Raw genomic sequence first — 9,678 nt, forward strand, 5'->3', positions numbered from 1 at the left:
CTGGCAGCCAGGAGGGCCAGCTCTGTCCTGGAAGGGCATCAGGCCAGGCGAGGGAGGGGATTGTCCCGCTCTGCTCTGCACTGGGGTGGCCTCACGTGGAATATTGGGGCAGTTTTGGGTTCCACAATATAAGAAAGATATTGAGCTATTAGAGAGTGTCCAAAGGAGGGCAGTGAGAATGGTGAAGGGAAGTCATACAAGGAGTGCCCGAGGTCACTGGGTCTGTTCGGCCTGGAGAAGAGGGGACTGACATTGCAGGTACAACTTGCTCGGGAGGGGAAGAGCAGGGGCAGGCACTGATCTCTTCCCTCTGGTGACCAGTGACAGGACCCCAGGGAACGGCCTGAATTGTGTCAGAGGAGGTTTAGGTTGTATATTAGAAAAAGGCTCTTCATCCAGAGGGTGGTTGGGCACAGCACCGAGCCTGGAAGAGTTCGAGGAGCGTTTGGACCACACTCTCAGCCACACGGTGTGACTCTTGGGGTTGTCCCGTGCAGGGCTAAGAGTTGAGCTCAATGATCCTTGTGGGCCCCTTCCAACTCAGCATATCCAGCGATTCTGTGACAGACAAAGCCCAGCACCTCTCCACACGCTCCGCGGGTCCCTGAGGGAGCGCAGCGGCCGCGCTGCCTGGCGGGGCCGGCAGGGGGCGGTGGCGCTGCGGGCCCGGCCCCGCCGCCTCCGGTCAGCTGAGCGGCCCTTCCGCGGCGGCGGGGCCGGGCCGGGGCCATGCGGATCGAGAAGTGCTACTTCTGCTCGGGCCCGATCTACCCGGGACACGGCGTCATGTTCGTGCGCAACGACTGCAAGGTACGGCCGGGCCGGGCCGGGCCCGCTCCCCCGGCAGTCGGGGCGCTCACGGGCTCGCCGTCCCCCCGCAAGGGCGGTCACGGCCGGGGCCCAGGGCCCGCTCCCCGGGCCGCAGCCCCCGCACGGGCCGGGCCGCGTTCGTGAGACGCTGCCGGGCCCGCACGCACCGCCCGGGGGTGTCGGCGGGGCGGCACCCCCGATCCGGAGCGAAGCAGCGCTTTGGCCTGCGAGAAGAGTGGGGGATGAATTATATTTGTCTTGGGTTCTTAGTAAGAAATTAGACGCCTTTCAGAGCAATATGCAACCCCTCACTCTGTAATATTCTGATTTTAGAAATGTGTTGGTTCAGGTAGGAGCAGGTCGCCCGGCTCTGAGCAGCCGGAGTTACGGGCGCTGCGGAGGGGAGGCTGATGGTCCGTGTTCCTCGTGGTGCTCTGCTAAAAGTGCTAAAAGTCGCAACTCGGGGATCCGATGTGACTCACCCAGTTGAGGCTGTCACAGCAGGGCGTGCTTTGCGCTCTGGGCTTTGCACTGCGGTGACAATTCCGTACACAGAACGCTGTGTGTAGTTCTCCAGCCTTTGCTGTAGCTCGCCGTCGTTCCTGCGGGGCGTCGGGGACCCCAGTGTGAAGTGAAGCTGACGCAAAGAGCTTCCTCCCCGCGCTCAGAACACATCCCGGGCGGGCCGTGCTGCTCGGATGAGTCACAGCGCTGGGGAGCCCGGGGAGATGTGCACTGACACAGCTCCCTTCGCTGGAAACGGCCACGAGGGCTGTCTTTAAAAAAGGCAGGGGCAGGTTGGTTGTGAACAGATAATCTGTGAAAGAGACAAACCCGCCAGTCTGTTTGGCTGAGTTGAGGTGAAAACACTCGGTGGAAGAGTGTTAAAAAAAAAAAAAAAGTTCTTTGAAGATGATCACCTTAACTAGAGGTTTTGTATTTTCTGTTAGTTTTCTGTAGAAGTGACTATTACATGGGAAAGGAGAATAAGGTTGTAGAAAAAAAAAGGGGTTTCAAAAACTCACAAGTAGCAAATGTAGTTTTGAGTATTCTTAAGTAAAGAGTCCAGCATTCTGTGGAATTTGTGGAAAAATGGAGAAAGAAGAAAAAAGGCCAATTAAAACATTATAGCCTATTCTTTAACAGCTTTCAGTGAATTCAGTCCAGGACTTAACTAATGTGCTTAGGACTCCTGTGGGGTAATCTTTGAGGCCCAAAGCTGCATTCCAGAAAATAACCTTTTTGTGTGTGTGTATATGTGTTGCACAGAGGATGAGAGATGTGAGGATTTTTGTTGTCAGAATGGTGCTGTATCTAAAAAGTGCTGGCAGCTGTATAAAATTGTTTATTCATGCTGCAAGTTTGGTTTTATGGTTATTTTTGCAGATGATAGTTCTCACAACTCAGGTATATTTTATTTATAATCAATTTAATTGTAAGAATTTGTGCATATCCCTGGCAGCTGTAAAAATGGCTTCATAATGAAAAAAACAATAACAGTGCTTGAAATAATTTTTGTTAATAGCAATATTTGCTATATATTGGCAATATTACTGATATTTGAAAGAAGAATATAATTTCCCATGAGTAGGACTGTTAGAGCTAGCTCAGTGTTTGTTACCATGCTTGCAGTGGGGCACTTATACTGTGATTTAACTCAGATGGGGTTTTTTTCATCTCCCTTCTCTAAGATATTTAGATTCTGCAAATCAAAATGCCACAGAAACTTTAAAAGGAAGCGAAATCCCAGAAAGATGAGATGGACCAAAGCATTCCGGAAAGCAGCTGGCAAAGAATTGACAGTGGTAAGAATTGGTTCACACTTTACAGTGACACTCCAAAATGGCAGAAGTGTAGCCTCTTCCTGTTGCAGATAGGTTAGATTAGGTGGCTTAATACATTACCATTTAATTAGATGAGCTGGAGGGATGGAAGAAGGGGAGGAAAGAGGGATTGTGGCTGAGAATGGGAGAGTTTTTTGAGAGTGAGCTATTCATTTAGTTTGACTATAACTTGGATCTTCCCGTTTCAGCTTCATGGTGGAGGCCAGTATATCAGGTGTCTGTGTTGGTGGTCCTAGTAGCTCCTAGTCCAAGGCATTTTTTTTCCATCTACAAATCTTCTGTTCTCTGTACATATCCATTCGATAGTGTTATTTCTGCCCAGTCAGATAATCTGTGTCAACAGGTAGCCCAGGAAGTCTCTCTGTGTAGATCCCTAAAATAGTTACCTTTTGAAGTGTCTTTAAAAGCATACAATATATAGGAAAAGTCTTTGATAGGTAGGACTGTTTCAAAAACAGCATGGGATCTTAAGAGCAGTTCCAAACAGAGCTGCTTTGCTGGTAAAAATATTAAACAGTCACATTTGGTGGGACAGTCCTTAAATAATTTACGAATTACTGTGATTTAATTACCTGGTTTTTGACAGAATATTGACGATTTAGTAAGCATTTTGACACAGTGATTTACTGCCTTCTGTGGATCTTCCAAGGGGAAGAATGTGATTTTATTTTTTAATGTGACTGTGAAAAGCCAAGATTAATTGGCATCTTTGGTAACTGTGCTTCTTGCTTTCAAGTTGTTTCTGGCTAAATTGGATTAACTTTTTGACAAGAACTTGGTTTAAAATGTCTTTATATAAATGACAATATGCTCTAATTTTGAGATGAATAATGTATTCTAAAAATAAAAACCATGTATGAACTTAGTGCTGTATTCTAGTTTGGTGGGTGTCTGTTCTTTCATGAGCCAGCTTTGGGTAGTATCTAAATAGGCTTTTGACAATGGGAAATAACGTAGTTTCTAAGAAGGTGACAGGTAACTCTGCTTTACCTCAAAAACCCCAACCTTTGGGCAGGGAAAAGTCCTCAGATAAAACTGGTCTAAAGCTAAATATGCTTAACAAAAAAATTAGGAAACTGTTTCTCCATCTTGAACTCATGGTGGGGCATTAGGGCATGGCACCTGTTCCAAACACCACAGTGTCACCAGTTGACACATTTCAAATTATTTTATATTGTTTCAATATTCTTAAGATGAAATAGTGGTTGGGTTTTTTTTTTAAACCTTTTCAAAATTGCAAGCTGTTGAGTAGAACTTATTTGACCTGTGTTAAAGTCTTTCAGCTCTACAGGTTTTCAATTTCTCCTGCCACCTGTCTAATCTATTCTGTATTTCCTGCTCCACATTGGTTTTCTCTGTCTCCTTGTCTTGCTAAATAGAAAACAGCTGAGGGAGACGGTTCAGTAAATAGTTCTCTTCAGACAGATCACTGTGGCTCCTGACACTTTGAGGTCAAACTCTTCACTCGATTTCCTTCTGGTGTAGTTACCTCTAAAGGTTGTTAAAGTGTGGGAATGAGGTTCTGGAAGGGGGGGAAAAATCACATAAAATATGAAGTTATATGAGTAGTGAGTGCTATAGTAAGAATGTGTTGATCTAAATATGCTTCTCTATATGATCTGTATTTACTTTTGCTTAATACAGGATAATTCATTTGAGTTTGAAAAACGTAGAAATGAACCAGTGAAATACCAGAGAGAGTTGTGGAACAAGACTGGTGAGTCATTCTAGAAAAAAAAAAAAAAAAGATCAATTTTTTACTCTACATGAATGTATTTTCAGGAGACTCCTTAGAGTATTGATACTTTGTAGTGATTGTGTTTGAAATTACTGGAATCATGATGAAATTCTTCTTTGTCAAAGAGGTTTGAGTTGTGAACAGGTGTGGGGTTTCACTTGATGTTTATTCTTTTCAGAAACTGGTTAGAAAATGAGGTCCAGCATTCCTTTATTTTGAATTATTATCTTCAAAACCCCTTAGTGGCTTTCCAGCTTTTAAGAGGCTCCCAGTGTAAGCTTTTTACACTGGTGCAGTTGTTTCTTTGTTCCTGCTCGTTCCACTTCAGTCTGTTTCATGGAATCAGTTGCTGTGAAATGGAAGAACTGCTTGTATAATGCATGAATGCCACAAAGGGGAAAGTGGTAACTGGCATCTGATTTCAAGTAGTGAAGAATCTCAGTTGCAACTGAGTCTTCTGTAGGGATGGTTAACTGTAGAAATTATGTGCAGGCAGAAAAGTGGAAGCATAAATAAGTTGTAAAATACAGTTCATCGTAGCTGCTACACAGAGTATTCCCTTCCTGCTCTTTGAAGAAGGAATGACTTTCTTTATATAGTGCCTCTGGTACATAGATATTATGGAGTGCTGGTAGAGTTGCTCTGTAAAAATAGCATGTATTTTCATCTGCAGGTATGTAAGCACATTTAAAACAATTTCTGCTTTATTTCAGTTGATGCAATGAAGAGAGTGGAGGAAATAAAGCAAAAACGCCAAGCCAGGTTTATTATGAACAGGTGAGAAGGATTTGTATGGTGGGAGCTCTCACATGTCTGTGTTAGGCAACCTTTCCACACAAACAGAATGATCAAAAGTTTTAAGTGGTTATTTGCTTTTTATTTACACAGTCATCCAAGTGATGGGGTGAAATAGTTTGAGTGGGGTCTACTCTGCATTATTGGCTGTCAAAGCAAATGCAACTTTTGGACACTCAATAGTTAAATTTCCTTGTTTATAATAGAGTCTTAGATTTAAACAAATTTCTGATCAGAGTTGATACAGTGCTGATTTTTTTCCTGGTTTTGTATACAGTATTTGCTTGAATAGAGTTTGAAATACTTTTAATCTGTGTTTCCTTATAGTAATAGTTATCCACAGCCTGTGCCTACCTTTAGCAAAAGATGCCATGCATTAAAATGAAAGCATTTAAGGTATCTTTTAAGGTAATTGAATCTAATTTTCCCCTTCCCCAGATTAAAGAAGAGCAAAGAGTTGCAGAAGGCAGAAGACATCAAAGAAGTCAAGCAGAATATTCACCTTCTTCGTGCTCCCCATGCAGGTAAGAACTTGCTTTACCTGGTTTACATACACAGTTTTAGGTTAAATGCCTAATTGTACAGATGAGTGGCAGCCCCTGGTGGTCTAGTGGTAAAGGCGCCGCGCTATCACCACGGAGACCCGGGTTCGATTCCCGGTCAGGGCCACTCCCGGGCAGGTGGAGCTCGTTAGCCCTTAAAGGCAACCCACCTACGTCCTAAGGACCTCGCTGCCACCGTCCAAGCTCGCTTGGCCCCGGCAGATGAACCTTAGGATTAAAGGGTGGGCTCAGTTCCGCGCACACTGTGTCTCACCTAAAAAATCCAATGCGCAGGCTGGAAGGTGTAAAGACCTTCCCCGGATCTTCGCTCGCGAAGACTGGCCATTATTATTACAGATGAGTAATCCTGTGCATTTGTATTTGTTTATTGGCTATGGAGAATAGCTCTTGCCATTAACTGTAAGCAGTATCTTTGTTCTGAATCAAACATTCCTTTTTATTTATCTAGTACTGCAGTCACCCTTTTCCTTGAGTATTTTTAGCTGCACTCAATATCTGGTGCTCCATGAGCTGCATGTTTGTTAACCAATGCATTTATCTAAATCTTCCATTTGAACTGATTATTTGGACTCAACAGACTCTACCACTGATTGATATAAAATACAGAAGTTCAACGTTGCTGTTTGATTATGTCGGTTAACAGAGTAGGGTTTTTTTGTAGTTTACTGTGTATAATGAAACTTACATGAAAATACTGTTTCTTGAGTGAATTAGGATTTAAAAAAAAATTTTACTTTAAAAAATACAGTTAACGGAGTAATGGAGAAAAGTTAAAAGTGTTTCCATTAGTTCTGGTTTTATAAAAATTACCAATGGTTTTGTTTCTCCATTGTTAGACATTAACTAGAAGTCTGTTCTGTGTTTTTCTTCCAGTTTGCAGTATCTGTAGTCTAAGGTACAAGATCTTGTCAGGATACATTTTAAATTTGTTTTAATCTGAACCATTTTTTTTGAGGAAAGAAAACTCTCTGAATTCAAAAGACTAAACCCAAGTGTTTATTTCTTTGTCTTCACTTATGTTAAAAGAATGGTGCACAATAGCATGTAGTACATCTGTTAGTCAAACATCAGCTGCCTTCTCAGTATTCTGCAATTCTAACTGGGCAGGGAGCAGAATCAAATGTAAATCTTGAATTTATATTTTCCTTTCTTTCCCTTGTGGTTGTATTATTGGGAGTTAACACTCTTGCCATCCAACACAGCATTCAGAGGACTTAAATCTTCACGTAAAAACTAATGTGAGAAGGCCATTGGTCTGTTAGAATGAGTGCATTTTTATAGTGCTTTGCAAGGTTCTGCCAGGCACTGTCAGCTGTATCAGTTTGTCATGCCAGATGAAAATACATGTTTGCATTTTAGATTTTGCATATAAACAGCATCAGTTTTTCTGCTAAAACAATTCAGTAGTTTTAAATAGTCATAGAGGTTAGCAATACATACCTTGGAGCTTGATGGTTTTACTCCTAAATAAGTCTTTAAGCAATATATTTAGGCTGTTTTGCCAAGAATAAATGCCTAAGTTGTTCAAATAAAAAGAGTTACTTGGGTTTAGAGAAACATCTTGAATTTAATTTTTTTCTTTGAAGGCACACCAAAACAGCTGGAGGACAAAATGGTGCAGAAGCTACAAGAGGAGGTGCCTATGGAAGAAGACTCTTAAAGTGCTTTCATTTTCTGTTTATATCTGTTCAGCAGTTAACAGTTCCCTACTGCCTCACCTGACATCATTCAGAACTGTGCTTACAGTTGAAGAAAAAGACATTTTAATGAATAGTGGTCATTTACCATTTGGATTATTTTTTGGTTTATAAAAAATAATAAATTGGTTACTGGTTTGGGCAGTTCTTAAAATTGTGCAGTTTGAGAAAACCTTGTCAACAGGATGGGGAATGAGGCGCTATGTTTGACATACTGTGTGCTCCTTGGAAAGTTACACTTTTTCCAGGTAACTTTTCCCTCCTAATTCAAGGAATAAAATATGCTGGCCCTGAACTTTTTTTGCTTTGTCTGTTGTTCTTTCATAGTGGTAAAAGTAGATAATGGTTACAAGGATGTAGTATTTTTCATCAGTCCAGTGCAGTCCAGACTTGCTTCCACTCTCGCCCTTGGGAAAATTTTTCTGTTTGTTAAGGGTACATATAGTGTTTGTTTTTTCTCCTTTTTAAGTCCTTCCCCAGGATTCCATTGCAGTTGACACCTGGCAAAGCTAACATTGATCCAGGACTTAGGTTTGGAAAATGGTAATGGTGATATCTGGAGTTGGACCTGCCATCATCCCAGGGAAATTCAAATCTACTGTGTAATCAGGCTGACTGAGATGCTCAATAAACCACACTTTAGACTGTTTTTACCTGACACCCAGGATCATTTTGATAGAAAAAATGCTGTTAAATCATAAATATTTTGCATATTTTGGAGGTATTTATTCAACGTGTCAACAGCACTGAGATGAATACTTGCTGTTCTAACCTGTCAGCAGTTTCTCTGCGACAATGAAAGAAAACTGTCAAAGGCATTTAAAGCATTTGCTTTCTTGTCAGTGCTGGTTATCCTGAAAAATAATAATTTGTAGTTCCACTGCAAACTTGGGTATGTGCTACAGCAAGCACTGGAAAACCTTCTGCCTACCACCCCCATGTGTGTTGTTAGTTCAGAGAAGAGTCATATTTGAACGTATGTAAGGGGGCTGTGGGGAGTGTGTGAAATAAACAGGCATTGTACTCAATTTTTTCTCTCTTGGTTTATGTTTTATGTTTAGATATTTAGAAAACATTGATGTATTTTAGTGAGAATTCTAGTAATAAAAATTAACTCCTTGTTTTTGTGAAATTAAAGTTCTGTCATTTGCTGTTAAGGTGATGGCTGATAACCGCTTTAGATGTACAGTATTAGTACTTCCCCTGTAAACTGTAATATAAATAACATCTGAGAAGCATACGGTAAGTTGCCCAAAAAATATGTCAGTGGGGTGAAATCATTAAGATCATATAAATACAGTGTGTATATGCTATATGTACACCAAGATGCTTGGGCACAGTGAAGGAAGACCTTCACAGAATGTTAATTAGTATGTTTATGTGGGATTACACAAATTAACATTCCAGCTCAAGAAATGTGAGGATTTTTGTGTGGCCTGTTTTACGATAGTATACGATGTCCATAATCCTTGAGGTGGGGTACTTCATCTGAAAATCTCATTACATATTATTTTTCTTATTTACTGAGTTTTAAAGATAGAATGTTCAGTGAGTGCCATGTTTTAACTTTCTCCAAAAAGAGTAACATAAATCTGTGCAAAGCAGAAAAAGGTGAGGAGCCCCATTGGATGTTATGTATTTATGTACAATCTTTTACTTCATCTGAGTTTAACATTAAATAATTTATATTACATAATGTCTGTGGTTGTTCTGTACGCGTATCTTTAAATGGACTGCCATAATTAACTGGTTTGTTGTGCTCTATGTAAGTGTCTCTCTGGGATTGTTAACCCTTTCCTGTGAAGGTTTGTAAGTTAAATAGTTACTGTTATTGTGCAGGAGCTGAGAAGAGCCATCTGGGGAGTACACTACAGCTGTAAATCCTAAACATCCTGCCAGTTGTACGAGTTGCTTAATCCCTGTTCCTCATTACTGCCAGTGTAACAGAACAACTGCAAGCAAGGGCTTTGGAAGTTAATACTGAGTTGTCCCTCTGCAGATGTGCTGTTTCTCCAAGCAGAGACTTGCAGCCTGCTGTGTGTACCTTGTGAGGATGTAGGAGGTAGCTGAGTTCAAAAATCTGTCGTGAGTAACATGTTTACAGCACCTGTTCAGAAGGTGCCCTTGTGATTTTTTTCAATTTAATTTCATTGCTATGGTGTCCTGCTCTCTCTTGCAGTGATTTCTGTGTCAGCTGGAGCAGAGGCTGCTGAGACATCACACGGTGAGGC

General features: G+C 41.5%; 1 protein-coding gene across 1 annotated transcript; it reads left to right on the forward strand.

The window, feature by feature from the left end:
• The first annotated feature begins 663 nt into the window (after positions 1-663).
• Positions 664-7,742, forward strand: RSL24D1 (ribosomal L24 domain containing 1). The gene is made up of 6 exons (XM_050309621.1): positions 664-810; positions 2,502-2,615; positions 4,299-4,371; positions 5,106-5,169; positions 5,626-5,711; positions 7,337-7,742. Exons 1-6 carry the CDS (start codon positions 730-732, stop codon positions 7,408-7,410), a joined length of 492 nt encoding a protein of 163 aa, XP_050165578.1. The 5' UTR covers positions 664-729; the 3' UTR covers positions 7,411-7,742.
• Positions 7,743-9,678: the final 1,936 nt, after the last annotated feature.

This window comes from Myiozetetes cayanensis, unplaced genomic scaffold (genome assembly GCF_022539395.1).
Source record: "Myiozetetes cayanensis isolate MyiCay16 unplaced genomic scaffold, myiCay2020 scf14, whole genome shotgun sequence".
Classification (NCBI taxonomy): Eukaryota; Metazoa; Chordata; class Aves; order Passeriformes; family Tyrannidae; genus Myiozetetes; species Myiozetetes cayanensis.

What these genes read in the sequence shown, in the direction of transcription:
- RSL24D1 (XM_050309621.1), top strand. Translation starts at nt 730, where the DNA reads ATGCGGATCGAGAAGTGCTACTTCTGCTCGGGCCCGATCTACCCGGGA. An exon ending in CTGGCAAAGAATTGACAGTG is followed by an intron (nt 2,616 to 4,298) that starts GTAAGAATTGGT and finishes TGCTTAATACAG; the next exon opens with GATAATTCATTTGAGTTTGA. An exon ending in AGAGTTGTGGAACAAGACTG is followed by an intron (nt 4,372 to 5,105) that starts GTGAGTCATTCT and finishes GCTTTATTTCAG; the next exon opens with TTGATGCAATGAAGAGAGTG.